This window comes from Telopea speciosissima, chromosome 5 (assembly GCF_018873765.1).
Source record: "Telopea speciosissima isolate NSW1024214 ecotype Mountain lineage chromosome 5, Tspe_v1, whole genome shotgun sequence".
Classification (NCBI taxonomy): Eukaryota; Viridiplantae; Streptophyta; class Magnoliopsida; order Proteales; family Proteaceae; genus Telopea; species Telopea speciosissima.
The window spans coordinates 4,446,674-4,465,673 of record NC_057920.1 but is presented as its reverse complement, the minus strand read 5'-3'; the positions used below and the strand labels follow the sequence as shown (position 1 = coordinate 4,465,673).

The window sequence follows — 19,000 nt, the reverse complement described above, 5'->3', positions numbered from 1 at the left end:
GGCTCTCCTAAGTAATACACAGAATTCTTACTGCTGCAACTCTCCTCTCTCCTTCTCTCCTTCTCTTCCTCTTCTCCAAGGTTTCAAGTATCGGTATCGGGTATCGTATCGGTCGGGTGATTTTAAGAGACGTATCGTATCGTATCGTTTCAGAGATACGTATCGAACAATACAAATATGCATAGAAATGGTCAAGATACACATGGAAATACACTTTTGGAACAAAAAACATTATAAATAAGCAATATATAACAAGGGTCATACAAAAAACCTAAAATGGTGAATAATGTATAACCAAACAAGTGCATTAAATTGAAATTGTTATAAAAGATGAAGTTTCTCACATGTTGTAATCGTTTATAGCCATGAAGAGTATTGGATGATGCAAAGGATGATGTTGTAGCACTCTTTCATTCGTTTTTTAGTTTAAAAGTGTGAAAAACCAAGATTAAATGCAAGATTTTAGACTCTTGGTTGAGAGTTTTCCTTCATTTTTTCGTTAGAGTAGGAATTGTATCGAATCTGTGAGTGAAAATGGCTTTTTTATGCAATGTATCGATGGTATCGGTACGTATCGGTATGTATCGGTATGTATCGGTACGTATAGGTGATGTATCGGTATGTATCAAGCCGTATCGGCCAATACGTATTGATACATATCGATACGTATTAAACCACCCACTGAACCCTTTACTGGACGTATCGATGGTATTGATACGTATTGATCGTATCGTATCGTATCGGCCAGTGTCAGTCGATACATTTTGATACAATTCGAGACAATTCATTTAAAAAAAAAAAAAGGAGACGTATCGGTATCAATCGATACCGATACGTATCGGTCCATATCGTATCGTATCGGTTGATACTTTAAACCATGCTCTTCTCTTCTCTGATTTTCACAAGTACCAAGCACAAAACCAGCTTTCCAACAAATCCAAAATTGCTTAAATCTGATTTATATTGAAGAAGTTATTTTTTTAGATATCAAAATAAATGAATATTTTACTGCACTTTTGTTTTTTAGCAATGTTTTACCATATTAAGATTTATAGAATTTTTAGATTTGAGAAACACTCTAGCATTAGAAAGTTGAAAATTTTACCTACCGTCGAAAATCCAATTTTTGTTCTTGAACTGAGGGGGGGTTAACTTTTTATCCTTTTGGAATTTGATTTTTAACTATTTTATTGGATTCAAATAGGGGGGTGTTTGCTTATTTATGAATAATATCTTAAGTAAATGAATGATATTTGGCATAAATAGGGGCCAATAACGGGTTCGATACCAATAAAAACCAGTGCAAGGCGACTTGCAATAAGGAGAAGGTCGCCTAGGCCCCAACAAAACCGCCTGGACGCCTAGGCAGCACAGCGCCCAGGCGCATGGTACTAAATCTCGTTTCATTTCGGTGTTTTGGTCTGACCGAAATTTCCGAGATACCGAAATTTCGTCGAAATATGGTATTTTTCTGTGGGTGTAAAATGCCAAAAATGACCGAGATTTCCGAAATTTTCGAAACGAGATTACCGAAATTACCGAGATTTCCAGAATTTCCGAAACGAGATGACCAAAATTTCATCGAAATATTCGAAATATTGCATTTTTTCATATCGGACTTGCATTTCGTTTCGGATGGGTCGAGATACTCTAAATATTCGATATCTCAACCGAAATTTCGCAAGTTTTAGTACTATGCCTAGGCGACGCCTTGACAACTATGGATATGATATGATACAGTGCGATACTTTAAACCATGATAGCAGCAGTAGAGGGATCAACACAATTTAGATAGTATAGTCTATCCTGCTCAAGCCCACCACCAATTATCCTCCTTGTCTGAAGGTCTTGAAGGGCTGGGATGATGAGGCCCCAACGGAATTGACAAGAAAGGGGCAGGTCTCACTAGTGAAGGAATTATGGGCCTTAATGATGGACCCAGAGATATGGTTTAAAGTTGGGGCTTCAATGGGGAGAATGGGTTGAGATGCGACAGAGGGGGGCCTACTATGTCAGGGACAGGAGATAAAAGACTTTGGGGGGTCTCATTGACAAGAGTAGGAGATTGTTCGTAGGGATTCGACAAAGGGACGGAGAGGAGAAAGTTGGAAGAGGAAGAAACTATAGGTGATGGGGGCGCGATGGCAAGGACTTTGACAGAGAGAGGAGAAATGGCAGGGGACAAGGAATGAAGAGGGGACAACAAATACAGGAAGATCTGAGAGCTGGGAGTGATCTGCGCAATCTTTTGACAGAACCACAACGAATGGGTTGCGACCAAACGGATACAGAAGACGGTTGGTCAATAACCGATGGGTGTTGATGAGATCTTTTGAGTGGTTGTAAAGGGAGCCATAAGGAATAGCACAAGGGCGATTTTTGGGGCACTGGCAAGATTTCCGACGACCCCTGGAAGGGGATCAGAGGTAAATAGGATGGGGAAGTTGAGAGGGAGGAAGGCAAGGGAGGATGGAGGGTCCAAGTAAAGGCCGAGGTGAGGTAGTGATGGTGACTTGGGGGGGGGGGGGGGGAGTGGAAGAGCACAACTTTGAAGTATGACCACTTTTGCAGCAAAGGTAGTTGGGGAAAGACCAGTCAAGGCAAACCTGCTGCTGGAAGGAAAAGCCTGTACCACTTGCAACCGTGATAAAGGCTGGAATGGGCTCATTGGCGGGGATACCTCTACACAGATGCGAGCAAAAGCCATACGTTCCATTGTTTTTGTTATGCGGTCTGAGTAGAGAGGTTTCCCTAGAGACTAAGCAAGGAGATCCATAAAGGGATGGAGTTCAAATCTACTCTGTGGAGTTTCATCCGGTAGTCTCAATGACAGAGGATGAGAGGTTTTTCCGGCCTACATACCAGGGGCCTCCTTCCAGAGTTCGAAGCTTATCTTCTTCCTCGAGAATTTAATGATGAAGAAGCCGTTGTCCATCAAGTATGTATCTAGAGATCCTTGAATCTTCCATTGCTTGCTAAGGGATTGCTTGACAATGGTGAATGGGGATCTGGCACCTATGAAGTAGCCTACCAGAGAGTTTTGCCACTTGCTTTGCTTCTTTCTCCAATAGGCATGAGGGGCAAAGGACAACTAAAGAGTTGCCAACAATAGAGGGGGTGATGAACCTCAGTGGGAGACCTTCGTCGGCAATGATGCTAGAGTGTCCGAAATGAGAACTCCATGTGAGCCCACTTTTGGAGGGAGGGCCAGAAGGTAAAGACGGGGGAGAACCATTAGGAGAAATGGGTGGGGAAGAGCAGAAAGGCGCCCCCTCCCAGCAGGCAGTCGTGGCGTGGGGGGGGGGGGGGGAGAGGGGCTCAGAAAGACATTTTGTTCCAATGTCTCTGGAATTTCCTGATTCTCCAACATACCCTTCAGGTTCAATGTTATTTTCATTGAGGGTTGTTCAACAACCATTATTGCTTGACCATGGACATTCACCTGTAGACATTCATTTCTTGGCTTCTCATGTGAACTGTTTGTTTGTTCGAAGTAGAGATCTACTAATTCTGTGGCAAACAGATGAGCTGGCCAGGAAGGCAAGGTTCATGATTTTGGTTTCGATTTTAATTTCGACCCTGTTTGAAATCAAAATATACCACTGCAATAACCGAAATGGCACCAAAATGACATTGAAATATGGTCAATTTCGGTGAAAAATCTGAATATTGAAGATCCCTCATTCCACATTCCATATCATTTCGACCAATGCGAGACCGAAATAGGTTGCTGATTCAAACCATGCAGGGAGGGTGTTTGAAGGCCGGATTGAATCTCAGGAAATAGTCTGCCCATACAGGGGTGGTACTGTCTTTGGGTTTTACATGTTTGTTTGTACTTGGGTGTTCTCTTTGTTTAGAGGATTGTGGTCTGTTATGGTATGTTGGTATGTGACTTAGTCCTAATGCTTTAGCATTGTTATCAATGTAATTGTGTTATGTTTCTTCTCCAAATAATAATTATAAAAAAAACTTGTTGAGCATTTTGGAATACAAAATGAAGCTTTTTCATTCAAGAGATTCTAGATTATATGTTCTAAAGTGCTTGGGAGGGGGCTACTATTGGAGTTTTTTTTTGTTTTGGTGGGTTTTATGTCATAAATATGGAAGAAATCACTTCAACCTTCTTGTGTGGCTTGAAATCTCAATGTGATTGGATGTCTGGAAAAGGTAATGTGTTATCCGCTTGTGGTTCATCAATTCTGAAGCCAAGATCCTATGGACTATGAACACAAAATTTGTCCATGTCCTGTCCAGGCTGATCTGTTTTGTTTTGGTGGGTTTTATGCAGTATATCCTTCAAATTAGTAAGAGTCTAGGAATCGGCCCTGCTCAGGTTTTAAATTCCAGCAAATGTGGTTACACCATGCAAATTTCTAGGAGTTTGTGAAGACTCAGTGGGAGGTTCCAGTTGATGGCCCTCCTCTAGTGGCTTTGTACTTGAAGTTGAAACGCCTGAGGGGCTCCCCTCGTACCTGGAATAGGGAGGTTTTCGGTAATGTTCACCAGAAGGTTAGGGATGCAGAGGATGCGGTTAGCAGGGCGGAGGTGGCCGCGGACCAGGACGCATGTCCTCAGACTTGGGAGGCACTGGAGGAGGCTAGGAAAGGTCTGGAGGGGGTGCTGTTGCAGGAGGAGATTTTCTGGAAGCAAAAGTCCAGAATTGCCTGGTTGAAAGAAGGGGATAGGAATACTAAATTCTTCCACACTATGGTCAGTGTTCGACGTAAGCAGGGGGAAATCCGGAGGATCAGATCCAGTGATGGTTCTTGGGTCACTAGTCAGGAGGGGGTGCAGGCGGTCGCTGTATCCTATTTTTTAGACATGTTCACCTCTTAGGGCTGTGTTGTGGATGAGGAGTTGCTTTCTTCTATTCCTCAGGTGGTGTCAGAGGGGGATAATGCCGCTTTACTCGCCCCACCTTCTTTGGAGGAGGTGAGATTGGCGGTCTTTTTACTTTCTAGCGATAGTGCCCCGGGTCCGGATGGCTTCTCTGGGCATTTCTTTACAGCTTGTTGGGAAGTGATTTGTTATGATGTCTGGGCGGCGGTGAAGGATTTTTTTGGTGGTGGGGCTCTTCCAAGAAGCTATACATCGGCTAATCTGGTTCTCATTCCAAAGAAGGACTACTCTGAGGTAATGTCGGATTTACGGCCTATTAGCCTCTGTAACTTCTCATATAAGATTATTGCCAAGATCTTTGTCTCCAGGTTAGCAGGTTTACTCCCATCCTTGATTGCGGAGGAGCAGGGTGCATTTGTACTGGGGCGGAGCATACATGAAAACATCTCAATTGCGCAGGAGGTCACCTTGGACTTGAACAGGAAAACTCGAGGGGGAAATGTGGTGTTGAAGTTGGACATGGCCAAGGCTTATTACAGGCTGGAGTGGAATTTCCTTTTCTCGGTGCTTGCTAGATTCGGTTTCGCAGATGCTTGGATAGACTTAATAAGGAAAATGGTGGAAAATTGCTGGTTCTCTGTTGTGCTGGGGGGCCAGGCGACAGGCTTCTTCAAGTCTACTAGGGGGTGCGACAAGGGGATCCCCTATCCCCGGCACTGTTTATTCTTGCTGAGGAGGTACTTAGTAGGGGCATCATAAATTTGTTTGCTGAAGGCCGGGTAGCCTATTTCTCGCTTCTACGTGGATGTCCTGGCATCCAAGGATTTAAGTCTCGGACCGTATCGTATCGTCTTGGCCGATACGTCTCGGTATCGGTCATGGTCGATACGATACAGGCCGAGACGTATCTCTTTTTTTAAAAAATGCAAATGTCTCGACTGTATCGAGACGTATCGACCGAGACGTACCGATACGATCGATACGTATCGATACAGCTGAGAGTTTTTAAAAATGTTATTTTATTATATTTAAAAAAACGATACGTCTCGATATGTCTCGATATGTATCGATATGTATCGACCGATACATAACGATACATATCGAGACGACTCGATACGTCTCGATACGTATCGTTACTTAAAACCCACATGTCCATTTCATTTCTGAAAACCAGAAAGTCGAACTTTGAGCAGGCTGGCGGAAAAAACCTCTTTCCAGCTTTGAGAAACCCTTCAAAAAACACATTTAAACTTGGTTTTTGGGTAAGATTTGTTGAGGGCTTTCAATCCTTTGCCAAAAACGACCCTAAAGCTGGTAAAATCACATCATTTGGTGCATCTAACAGCCCACATTTGAAATCAAAAGCTGTTCTTGAAGGGAAAGGTAAGTTTTTTGAAAACAACTTGATTCTTTTGCTTAAATCTTTGATTTTTGGTATGTTTTTTGGTATGAATCAAAGGGAATATGTTAAACTAACATAGAAATTGCATTCTTTGTATACATTTACAAAGATTTGACTTCAAATCCATGTTTCTTTGGCATTTTTTACCCAAAACCGAAAATTCCTTCTTTAAAATGATTTTTTTTTTTTTCTTCTTCTTAAATTTAAAACAAATGCTAATGTATATAGTATATGTAGTACATTATGTATAGATCTATGACATCCCAACAAGATTATACGTTTACCCTAAAATTTGTATTTTTTTTAATTTTTTGGGTATTTTCTGAATTTATAAAATACTTAAAAAAATGTCAAAAATCATGATTTTTCCATCTATACTCTTTCATTATAGTTTGATAAAATGTATAATTGGCTGAAATAGAAGAGAAGAGTTAGATTCATATATGTAGTACATTATGTCATTTTTTTTTCATTATTTGCAAAATTAAATAATGTGTAACTAGTTATAGAAAATATAAAAATGTGTAAATATTGTTTAGGGCAACTTGGCTAGGTAGTAAATACAAGAAAATGATGCAATGCATGACATGCATCATAATGTCTGTCTATACTTGTATAAATTATTGATGTGTGGATTTGAATATTGTTTAATATATATCTTATATAGTTATCTACTTTTGTTTGGTATTTAGGACGATGCCGCGACAACAAGACATTGGGTGGTCTTATTGTACCAAGATATATGCATGATATATGACACAAATTGCTTGTTTATATTGTTTTTTGTGTCCAAAAGTGTATTTTGATCATTTTCATGCGTTTCTGCACTGATCGATACATCTCTGATACGATACGATACATCTCTTAAAATCACTTGACCGGACGATACCCGATACCGATGCTTAAATCCTTGCTGGCATCTCCCACTGTCTCTATGCGGATGACACTATTATCTTCACTAGGGGTTTGAAGGCCTCTCTCAAGCAGATCATTGGCTTTATTAGCAGATACGAGGGTTTTTCTGGGCAGCTGGTCAACAAGCAGAAAAGCTGGTTTGTAGTGGGGGACAAGGTTTCGGGGGCTAGAGCCCGTATGGTTGGTGCGGTAACTGGTTTCCCTAGGCGGTGCCTCCCTCTAACCTACCTTAGGGCTCCACTTCACTCTGGACAGCTAAAGAGTAGTTTCTTTGATGATTTGATTGGCAAGTTGAGAGGAAGGGTGGCCGGGTGGAAGGGCAAGCTGCTATCTACAGGTGGGTGGGTTACTCTGCTGCGTCATGTGTTGTCTTCTATTCCCCTTCATGTGCTTGCTACTTTGGCGCCACCAAAGGAGGTTTTTCGACGGATCTATGGTCTTCTGGCAAGTTTCCTCTAGGATAACTCGGAATGGGGAAAACGCAGGCACTGGGTGGGTTGGAAGAAGGTGTGCAGGCCGCTGGAGGAAGGAGGATTGGGGATTAGACTGCTGGAGGAGGTTGGCCTCGCCCTTAGGCTAAAAGGCCTCTGGAGGGTCATGTTAGAACGCTCGCTCTGGGGGGGAGTTCTTCATGGCTAAACTGCTGAAAAATTGCCATCTTGCGTTGGTTTTCTCTCATGGGGTGGGCTCCAAATCTTGGAGGAATACCTTGGCTTGCAAGGACATCCTGCTGTCCAGGTCTAGGTGGCTCATTGGTACATGAGACATTTTATTCTGGTTGGATGATTGGACTGGAAAGGGGCCTTTGATGGATCATGTGGATAATGCTCTCCAGATTGACACCTCTCTTCGAGTTAATGATGTGTTGGGGGTGGACGGCGGCTGGAACCAGGCTGTTATTGGTCAGATTGATGCAGATGAGGTTAGACAAGGGATACTCCAAGGTGGCTATGTGCTCTCAGGGAAGGTGGACAGGCTGGTTTGGACTCCCGCTAGTGATGGTTGCTTCTCTGTGAAGTCTGTGTGGAACGAGCTGAGAGGACGCTCGCCTGAGATTGGCTATTCTAGATGGATTTGGAACCAGACGCTGCCAACAAAAATTGCCTTTTTTACTTGGCAGCTTTTTAACGGTGCAATACCTACAGACGAATCAGTGATGAAGGTTGGTTTCCCCCTGGCGTCAAAGTGCAACTGTTGTGGGAGCCCAAGAAGCGAGTCAACAGATCATTGTCTCGTCTCTGGTGGGACAGCTACTAGGGTGTGGAGGTTTTTCTCGGGGATCTTTGATGTCCCAGTTGTTTTAGCACAGGATGTTAGAAGCCGGATTTTATTGTGGCAAGAATCGGCTAGTTGCAATAGTCTTGCGGCCTACATTGCTGGGTTCCTGGCTTCCTTGATCGTGTGGGAGCTTTGGAAGGAAAGATGTAATAGAAGACATGGGGAACGGATGAGGTCAGCTCGGGGTGTCATTGGCAGTATAGTGGCTTGGGTGAGATGCCTGCCATTGCCCTCCAAGCTTGGAAAAAGCCCCTCGATGAGGGAACAACAAATTCTTGGCATCCTTGGAATTGCAGCCCCACCACCTAGGATTGCTCGGCCTATCCCGGTTTACTGGTGCCCCCCATTTGTGTCGCTGAAACTGAACGTGGATGGGGCATGTCGAGGGAACCCTGGTGAAGGGGGGAGGAGGAGGAATCATAAGGGACAGCGAGGGGGTGGTCCTAGCAGCCTTCGCTAACTTCTATGGCCCATGTACGAACTCCATCGCAGAGCTACGGGCTTTGAGGGATGGTTTAAAAGGCTGTGTCAGGAGTTGGGCCTCGTTGGGGTGGTGATTAACTCGGACTCTATCTCCACGGTGCGCATGATCAACCTCAGAAGGTGTGGATTATGGCAGGGGTGGTACTGGTTTCAGGAATCCTTGGAGCTGATTGACTTGATCAAGCCTTGCATCTCCTTTGCATATAGGGAAAGTAATAGAGCTGCGGACTGGCTGGCAAACCATGCTTGCAATGTCAGGCTGTCCACCACATTCCATCAAGGCAACTTGCCCCAAGGAGACTTCCTACGTATACTGAGGGAAGATAGATCTGGCTTGCCTGTGCTCAGGCAGTAGTGCGTTATGATTCTTTATTCTTTATTTGTTATTGGGTTAGGAGTAAGGCGGCATGTCCCCCCCTTGTATTCATTCATTTTTTTTGGAACTTAATAAAATTCTAGGGGCTGTCCCGGGTCCCAGAGAATATTCGGGTTAAAAAAAAAAAAAGTAAGAGTCTAGGAAGGTAAAAGGTAGCTTTGTGAAAAACCATGGATCTCTGATTCCTGTATAAAGTCTGACGTGGAAATGAACCTGCTAGTCTGCCACTGGTCATGCCAAAATTTGTCTCTGTGTAATACCATCAAAGTCTATACCATCCCTCATCAATAAAATAAGCAGGGGCAAGTTGGCTATTTTTTCCCCTTTTTGTTATTCTAAGAATGAAGAGATCCTAAAAAAAAAAAATACTTGTAACACCATCAAAGTCATGTGGTATTTTTAACAAGATTTTCCCATCAAAATTTGTTGATACTTGTAATATGTATGTTCTAACATTCACTCACAGAAGTTGTTTGTTTTATTCCAGAGCTGTTGCGTGTCATCAGAAGATTGAATATGAAAGAACAGTGGACTGATATTTCTCTTCATTATTTGACTTTGAGAACTCTTCAGTCAGCACTATTTGAAAATCCTCGTGGTCAAAATCATTTCAGAAGTATTGGCGGACTTGAAGTTCTTTTGGATGGCCTTGACCTTCCATCAGATAATGCATTATCATCAAAGATTACCTATCGTGCTGAAAAAGACAGGTACATTTTTATTCAATCATAAAAAAAGGAAAAAAACCGGAGTAATATTTGTTCTGAGATAGAGTGGTAGTTAGGTTAATGTAGATGCCACTGAAAAAATTATTTTGTTCGCTTTTTTATGTATTATATAATATATTTATTTGCCTTTCTAATATCCATAATACTTTGCTTTCTAATTAAATTATTCAGTTGTTCGTGAATTTTATTCGAAATTCTTGTTGATTAGATGTGAAATTTGTTGACTCGAAAAATTGACGATTAGGGTATTTATCAAAGGGCAGTTAGTGTTGGTTAAGTAGGACTGCTTGTAGACATTTTTGAATGCTGCACCTTTATTTTTTTTCCTCCTTTGTACTGGTGAATACCATGTTAGGCCTGGTTGTCAAGTGACTAATGCACATTGCAAAGCATACTTATGTTTTTTTTGTTTTTTTGTTTTTTTTGTTTTCATATTTGCTTATGGTGTTGGAATAAAATACTCTTAAGCTTTTTATGCACTTGATTTTAAAGAATGTTTGCATTGTATTTTCTTACATTTGTGTACTGAATTGTTGGCCTAAACTCTTCCACAGAAAAGAAAATCCCTATATGGCTATGTTTGGGCTTCAACTTCTCTCTTTAGAAGTCCTAAGGGAGGCAGTGTATCCTTCAGACTTCATCTTTGACAGATTATGTACTTGCAAGTTTTTATTAAATGTATGAATATACTAATTTTTCCCCTTTATACTTGAGACTTGAAAGTCATCTGCAGGCAAAAAGTATGACAATGCTTGCATGACTTGCATCCCTTTGTCAAAGTTTAAAGCCTGGATTGGATTCCTCTGGTTGTGAAACTTTTGACTAGTTTCTTTCACTTGAAAGGTCACGTACTCATGTTGGATTTGTTGCATTACAGACACTGTATATACATTTACTTATTGTTCTGTTTTATTTTTTGTTTTTTGTTTTTTGTTTTTTTTTTAAAATTTAAGTACAATCAAATTGTTTATGGGATCCTTGACAACCACTCAAGCTTTGGGAATTTGAACAACTTACAATTTCTTTATGAAAACGGAAGAGTGCATAAACTTGTACATAGCATATGCTGGCCTGCTTTCATGGTTCAAGAGCTCAGACAGCGGAGTATCGACTCATCTCTACTGGCTGATCTTCACATGCCTGTTCTGGAATCCAGAGAGGAGATTCTTGTAACAGTCTCTCCAACAGGGTCTCTTGTTCCTTTTGACGATGATGTTTCTTATACTCAATATCTGAAAGATTATGCTTCTAAGTTAAGTAGTGTACTTTGTTCTTTCCTTCTGGCGCCTGAAGATATTCAGTTGGATAATGTCCAAGCATCTGTTGGTCAGACTGCTGTGGCAGTTTCTCCAGTATATTGGGAGCTCTCTATAAAATGGATCATGGAGGTTCTTCTTACAGTGTTCCCTTGCATGAAGGCTTACTCTACTCAGGATGAGCTGCCAGGGCATTTAAGGTTATTGTTCAATTATACATGGATTTCTTTGTTTTTCTTTTCTCCCCCCCCCCCTCTCAAAGCGAATCTTTCTTAAATTTGGGGCTATATCTTTGATTTTATTCTTTGCCTTTTCTTTTACATTTTTGTTGCAGGGTTTTGGTCAATACATTAGAACATTGTGTTCTTTATGCATTCAGAAGGGTTCTTGTTTCTTCACCACCATTACTTGAAGTATTTCGGGAAGAGGGAATATGGGACCTTATTTTTTCTGAGAATTTTTTCTACTTTGGTCCAACTTCAGGTGAAAGCTCTAGGGAACTCATGACAGATATAAAGGGGGTTCCTAGATATTCTGAACTATGTTCTACCTCTGGTTCCACTCCCAATCAAGTCAAGTTGGGTGAAGTTGAAATTCTTCAAATGGAGGTGATTTCTTTTGTGGAGTTTGCTGCAACATTTAGTGGGAGTTCACATAACTTGGTACATTCTTCTTCTTTCATCGTTATGACATCCTTTGCCATACATATTTCTTTTTATGCATAACAAAAAGTTTTGTTGGGCACATGGTCTGGTGTAGTAGCATATGCTTGGTTGGACTGGCATGACCCAATCTGGAAGCCCAGGACCCTGCATAGGCAGGACCAGCACTGGGTAATGGCCCTTTGTGGGTATTGTGATTTTTTTTATTTGTTTGGTTAGTTTTGTAATTGGTAATTATTATTTTAATTCATGTTAAGCTGTCGATACTCGATAGTAGGAGATAGAGTCCAGCTAGGTTTGCATTCCCGCAGTGGGCTGCCCAGAAACTGAGCATGGTAGATACTTCAGGGCTGTCCTCTCTCTCCTTTCATCTCTACCCTTGTACTTGAAGTCCTTTTCAGACCAGTGTTTTACAGATCAGCAACATATCTCTCCCATTCCAAAATGCAAGGTTCTTAAGCTCACTCACCTTGCCTTCGCTGACAACCTCATGATCTTCTCCATGGCAAACATTGTCTCTCCCCTCCTCTGTTGGTATTCGTCAAGGTTGTCCCCTTTCCCCTTTTCTCTTTTGCCTTTCCCTCGAAGTCCTCTCCCGTAGCATCCAATCTAAAACCGACCTCCACCTCATCACCCCCATCCCTAAATGCAAGCCTACCAACCTGACTCACCTTGCCTTCGCTGATGATCTCATGATCTTCTCCAAGGCTGACCCTCTCTCCATTGAGTCCATCATGTCCTCCCTTCACCTTTTCCATGACCTTTCGGGGCTCCTCATCAACCTCCATAAGTCCCAAATCTTCCTTGTCGGTGTCCTAGATACCACCAAAGCCTCACTATCCTCCCTCTGTGGCTTCTCCATTGGCACCTTACCTGTCCGCTACCTTGGCCTTCCCCTCATCCCTGCCAGACTTTCAGCCCACCACTGCTCCCCCATCTTGGATCTCCTTCGCAAGAGGCTTCAGCTTTGGAAAGCCAAGCTCTTATCCTATGCAGGATGGCTGGAGCTGATTAGATCGGTGCTCCAATCTTGTTACATCTATTGGAGTGGTGTTTTTGGCCTCCCAAAGGCTACTATCAAGGCGGCTGAATCTATTATGTGTTCTTTCCTTTGGAAAGGAGTGGACTCTGCCAGGTTCCTTCATCCCATGAGCTGGGCTTCCCTTTGTGTCCCCAAAGCTGAAGGAGTCCTTGGGCTCAGGAGAATTAAAGATGTCAACATTGCTGGATTCATCAAGCTTATCTAGAAGCTCCTCACCAACAAAACCAGCATCTGGACTTCTTGGGTTTATGCTGGGCTCCTCTGTAGGGACTCCATTTGGTCTATTAGCCCAGGGCCTGATTCCTCCTAGGTATGGCGCAGGATTCTCCAAGTGAGGCATTTAGCCAGAGACGCCATTTCTTGCAGGATAGATGATGGTTCGACCACTTTACTTTGGCTTGATAATTGGCACCCTTCTGGTGTCCTCTCTTCCATTGTGAGCCCCAGAGAGATCTACTCCCCCGGCCTGGACAGATTTGCCCTTGTGGCCTCTATCATCTCCAATGACTCCTGGTCCCCCCCCCCCACTTCCCCCCCCCTTGGCTGACTTGTGGAGCTCCCTCCCCCCCATCCCCCCTGGGTACCGTGGTAGAGATGACACCACTCTCTGGCTTCACTCCCCCTCAGGCAGATTCACCTCTCACTCCGCTTGGGACTTGGTTAGACATAGAGGGACCCCCTGTCATTGGCACAGAGTTGTCTGGTTTAGAGGCCACATCCCCCGCCATAGTCTCACCGCTTGGTGCGCCCTTGCGAATTGCCTTCCCACCCAAGGCTTTCTCATCTATCGGCATATTCAGGTTCACCCTAGTTGCTGTCTTTGTTGGAATGGGGCTAAAGATGCAGATCACCTGTTTTTCGCCTGCCCCTTTGCTTCTTCCATCTGGTCCCGTGTTCTTCGACACTGTTGGCCAGGTCAGCGCTCCCCCCTCCCCCTCAACAGGGAATGGATTTGGATTGACATGACGTTTGGAGGGAAGACGATTTGTGATTCGGTTGGCAAGATTGCCTTTTGCGCCACTATCTCCCATATATGGATGGAACGTAACCTCAGAAGATGGACGTCCAACTCCCGCTCTTTCGACACGATTTGGAAGGCCATCTTTTTTTATGTTTCATCTAAGATCAGATCCCTCCCCCCCTCGAATGTGAAGGACTCCCCAAGGAAAAGGCTTATTGTTGTTGCCTGGGGTCTTCCTCTATCCATTTTGCGCCCTAGCTAGTTCCTAGCTTCGGCTTTGCCTTTGGGCTTGTATATTCCCTCTTTTTCTTCGTAATTTAATATTATTCATCCAAAAAAAAAAAACATTGTCTCTCTTGAGAACATTATTTCTTGTTTACGTTTACAACATTTTGAGGGATTGTCAGGCCTTTGAATAAAGCCCTCCAAGTCTTCCTTGTTCTTGGCTGGAGTTTCTGATGTTGACAAGGTTAGTCCAGTTGAGAAGACAGGGTTCTCCATCGGCCATCTTCCGGTCTAGTACTTGGGGTTGCCTTTGATTCTGGCCAGGTTGACAGCTCATCACTGTACTCTTATGTTAGACCTTATTTGTAAGAAGCTTTAGCTTTGGAAAGGCAAGCTTCCCTCTTATGCCAGTCACGAGGAATTTGATCAGATCAGTCCTTCAGTCATCTTACATCTACTGGTCTGGTATTTTTGGGCTGCCCCAGTCCTCCATCAAGGAGTTGGAGTCCCTTATGTCCGCCTTCCATTGGAAATGATCCGACTCCTTTTAATTCTTTCACCCTGCCTATTGGGCCGCTGTCTATCTTCCCAAGGATGAGGGAGGTCTTGGCTTGCGAAGAATCATAGAGGCTAATTCAGCTGGTATTCTCAAGCTGATCTAGAAGCTTGTGGCTAAGAAGAAAAGTATTTGGGCTGATTGGGTCTTCTTCACAATGATTCTATTTGGACTGCTCCTTCCATCTTTGATGCTTCCTAGGTCTGGCGCAAGATTCTGAAGCTTAGACCTATAGCTCTTGGGGACATTTCTAGACAAATTGATGATGGGGCCTCCACCTTTCTTTGGCTTAATCATTGGCAGACTATGGCAGTTCTGCACTTCTCCTTCACTCAGTTAGAGCTAAAGATATTTCAGTTGGGGCCTTCCCAAGCAGTGTATGGTTGCTGACATAATTAGTCATGACGTCCCCCACCCCCCCGCCTTCTTCCTCTTTGTTGTTATCCGTTGTAACGACCCCAAACCCAGACAGGTAAAAGGTCAATCCTCACGGGCATAGATCAGAAATCACTTTTCATATTTGTATAACCCAACTCCCATAGAATTCATACATACATAGCGGAAGACTTAACACTACTGGAGTTGGGATTAAGACTAATACATGACCTATATATAACACTGGTGGCAATTGAACAAGTATTACAAAGCTATGTGAATTTAAACCTTATTGCAAAACATGTTCTTTGTCTTTCTCACATCATAACTTCTACTGTTCACAAACACTTCTCTCAATCTTGTTCCTTAGGTTGGTGTACCATGTACACTCACAATCCAAAGAGTCTGGAGCTGTACACACCTCTCCTCTATACTCATCATCTGAAAAGAATATTTATAACAGGGATGAGCCAACACCTCAGTGAGGAAAACATGCTATAATACAATCAAGTACTCATGTGCTTCATTAACAGTGTACAAATAGGCATACAACGTTTTACTGTTTGGTTAAATCTTAGTCAATATTGTGAAATACCGGAAGTGCACTATATAGAAAAGGTTAGCCTGGTCTCGTGTCAATAAATCAACTCTTTAAGAGGAATAACACGACTCGTCTCGTGTTAATAAATCAACTCTTAAAAAGGAATAGCACGGTTTTACCTCGTGTTAATAAATAAATTCTTTAAGAGGAATAACATGGCTTACCTCGTATTAATTAATCAACTCTATAAGAGGAATAACACGGCTGTCCTTGTGTTAATAAATCAACTCTTAAACAGGAATAATACGACTCTTCTCATGCTAATAAATCAACCCTTAAAGAGGAATAACACGGCACATACAGGATATAATCGAGTCCTTAGCTCGTCCACATATAGGATTTTACTAAGTCCTTTGCTCATAAGAAACCTCATCCAGTACATAACCCCCTACTGGAAAGGGACAGTATCGGTCATGTTCTCATATTTCTACCATTAGTAGTCTCATACACATATTCACATAACTCATGTTCTTATTCACATAACTCACACCCATGTTGACATAGGCAAATTTCACAATCTCACATTTACATCTCTTGTACATATTCTCATATACTTGTTCACATAACTTGTACTCCTTATCACATATCTTGTACACATAATTGCATTACTCATACACGTTCACACTTCTCATATTCAGACATAAGCACATACATCTTGCCATGTAGCATTCATTATAAACTTACCATCATTTCATATTACTTACAACCATATCATTTAATACATATCATAGCAAACACTTCAATTAACAAACATATTTCTTTCTCTCATTATCATATCTCATTTACACATGTCATTCATGCATAGGTCTTTATCACTCTCATACATTACATTTTCTCATCTTGTAACAATACTAGTATGGTCCCCTTACATTAACTTTCAAGCATATATGTTGATCAAGAATACAATATACACATGAATACAAATCCATTACATATATAAACATGTACCCAACAACGTTACAATCCTTAGTACAATACAGTATATGAATCCCTCACCTTTTCTCAATAAAGGGTGCGTCCGTGTTCAATAGCACAAGTATGGAAGCTCTTCTCAAAGATTCAAACCCAAATCAGAATTTCCAGCAATGCAACTCTAACTCTTCTTTCAATTTCTGTAGTTCCAGCAATCTAATTCCATTCAAATCTAACCCTTCTTAATACCTAATCCAATAATCAATAACCATTTCAAAAATAAAGTCATAAGAACTTACCTTAGAGGAATCTAATTCAACACATCAAAGATTTAACCATTCTTTCTAATTCCTCGTCCTATCTCTTCAATCCCAAACTTTCAGCAACACAACTCTTAATTCCTTAGAAATCTGAATTCCTATGATCCTAACTGATTCATTCCAGCACCATCTCCATCCTCTTCCTTTTCTCTAAGTCCATAACTCAGCAGCCTTAGGAATTTCCAGCTACTATATGGCTGTCCCAGCTTTGCCACCACCTACTTAAGAATGCACATGGTGGCCGCCTCTAAGGCCACCATGTGATGCACTCTTAGTCAAATCAGGTCCATGACCGCCTCCTCCTTCCAGCCATGTGGCTTGCTTCCTATTGCCACCACCACCTTGGCAATGCAAATGGTCGGACTTGGTCAAACAAAGTGGCTGACCCTTGATTACACCTCACCCTTATGCCATGTGGTTACTAAACATATCACCACCTCATCCTCTCCATGCACCATGTGGCAGCCCTTAAGTAGGACACACGGTCCAATCATGCTATGCCACCTCTAATCCCTCATTTTTTTTTTTTGGATGAATAAAAATATATTACGAAGAAAAAAGAAGGAATATACAAGCCCAAGGGCAAAAAAGCGGAAACTAGGGACTAGTTAGGGCGCAAAATGGAAGAAGGGAGACCCCAGGAGACAACAATAAGCCTGTTCCTTGGGGAATCCTTAACATCCTTGAGGGGGAGGGATCTAACTTTAGATGAAACATCAAAAAAGATGGCCTTCCAAATCATGTCTAAGGAGCGGGAGTTGGATGTCCATCTTCTAAGGTTTCGTTCCATCCAAATGTGGGAGATAGTGGCACAGAAGGCGATCTTGCCAGCCGAGTCGCAAATCGACTTCCCTCCGTATGTCATGTCGATCCAAATCCATTCCCTGCTGAGAGGAAGAGGAGTGCGCCGACCAGGCCAGCAATGGCGAAGAACTTGGGTCCATATGGAGGAGGCAAATGGGCAAGTGAAAAATAGGTGATCGACGCGTCTTGATCCCGCCCAACAGAGACAGCAGCTGGAGGGGACCTGAATATGCCGATGAAGAAGAAAGGCTTGGGTAGGAAGACAGCTTGCAAGGGCGCGCAAGCGGTGAGGCTATGCCGAGGAATGTGGCCACGAAACCAAACAACTCGTACCAAGGACAAGGGGTCCCTCTATGTCTAACCAAATCCCAAGCGGAGTGAGAGCTGAATCTGCCCGATGGGGAAGGAAGCCATAAGATGGTGTCGCCTCTGCCTCTATGCCCGTGGGGATGGGGGAAGGGAGCTCCAGAGGTCGGCAAGGGGAGGAGGGGAGAGGGGAGGGGACCACGAGCCATTGGAGATGATAGCGGCAACAGAGGCAGATCTGTCCAATCCGGAGGAGTAAATATCTCTGGGGCTGACAATGGAAGAGAGAACACCGAAGGGTGCCACTTGTCAAGCCAAAGCAAGGTAGTCGAACCATCATCAATCCTGCTCGAAATGGCATCTCCGGCTAGCTGCCTCACCGAAGAATTCTGCGCCAAACCCAGAAGAATCAGCCCGAGGGCTAACGGACCAAATAGAGTCATCACACAGAGTCCAAAGATACACCCAAGAAGTCCAGATGGAGGATTTGTTGGTGAGGATCTTCCATATGAGCTTGATGGAACCAGCAATGTTGACATCTTTTATCCTCCCGAGCCCGAGGCCTCCTTCGATTTGGGGACACAAAGGGAAGCCCACTCATAGGGTGGAGGAACCTGGCAGAGTCAACACCTTTCCAAAGGAAGGCACACATAATAGATTCGCCCTTGATGGTAGCCTTTGGAAGACCAAAAATACCGCTCCAATAAATATAGCAAGATCAAGCACCGATCCGATCAGCTCGAGGCGACCAACGTGGGATAAGAGTTTGGTTTTCCAAAGCCGAACCTCTTGCGAAGGTCTAAAATGGGGAGCAGTGGTGGGCGAACGATCCGGCGAGGGATAAGGGAAGGCTAAGGTAGCGGACCGGGAGGGTGCCATGGTAAAACCTGTGAGGAGGAAAGGGCAGCTTTGGTGGTGTCGGGAACTCCGGCAAGGAAGATTTTGGACTTAGCCAG

At 43.0% G+C, this 19,000-nt stretch overlaps 1 protein-coding gene across 5 annotated transcripts in view; it reads left to right on the top strand.

Annotated features, from left to right (window-relative positions):
• Nucleotides 1–19,000, top strand: part of LOC122660842 (BEACH domain-containing protein B-like) — a 133,755-nt gene that overhangs the window by 73,531 nt on the left and 41,224 nt on the right. For all 5 annotated transcript variants that reach the window (XR_006332793.1, XM_043856089.1, XM_043856088.1 and 2 more), the window contains 4 exons: nt 9,784–10,006; nt 10,579–10,647; nt 11,019–11,480; nt 11,615–11,942. Coding sequence is in view for 4 of the 5 variants with exons in the window: in XM_043856089.1 (XP_043712024.1) it covers nt 9,784–10,006; nt 10,579–10,647; nt 11,019–11,480; nt 11,615–11,942 (1,082 nt within the window). In the remaining variant the exon portion in view is untranslated. The remainder of the gene's footprint in view (nt 1–9,783; nt 10,007–10,578; nt 10,648–11,018; nt 11,481–11,614; nt 11,943–19,000) is intronic.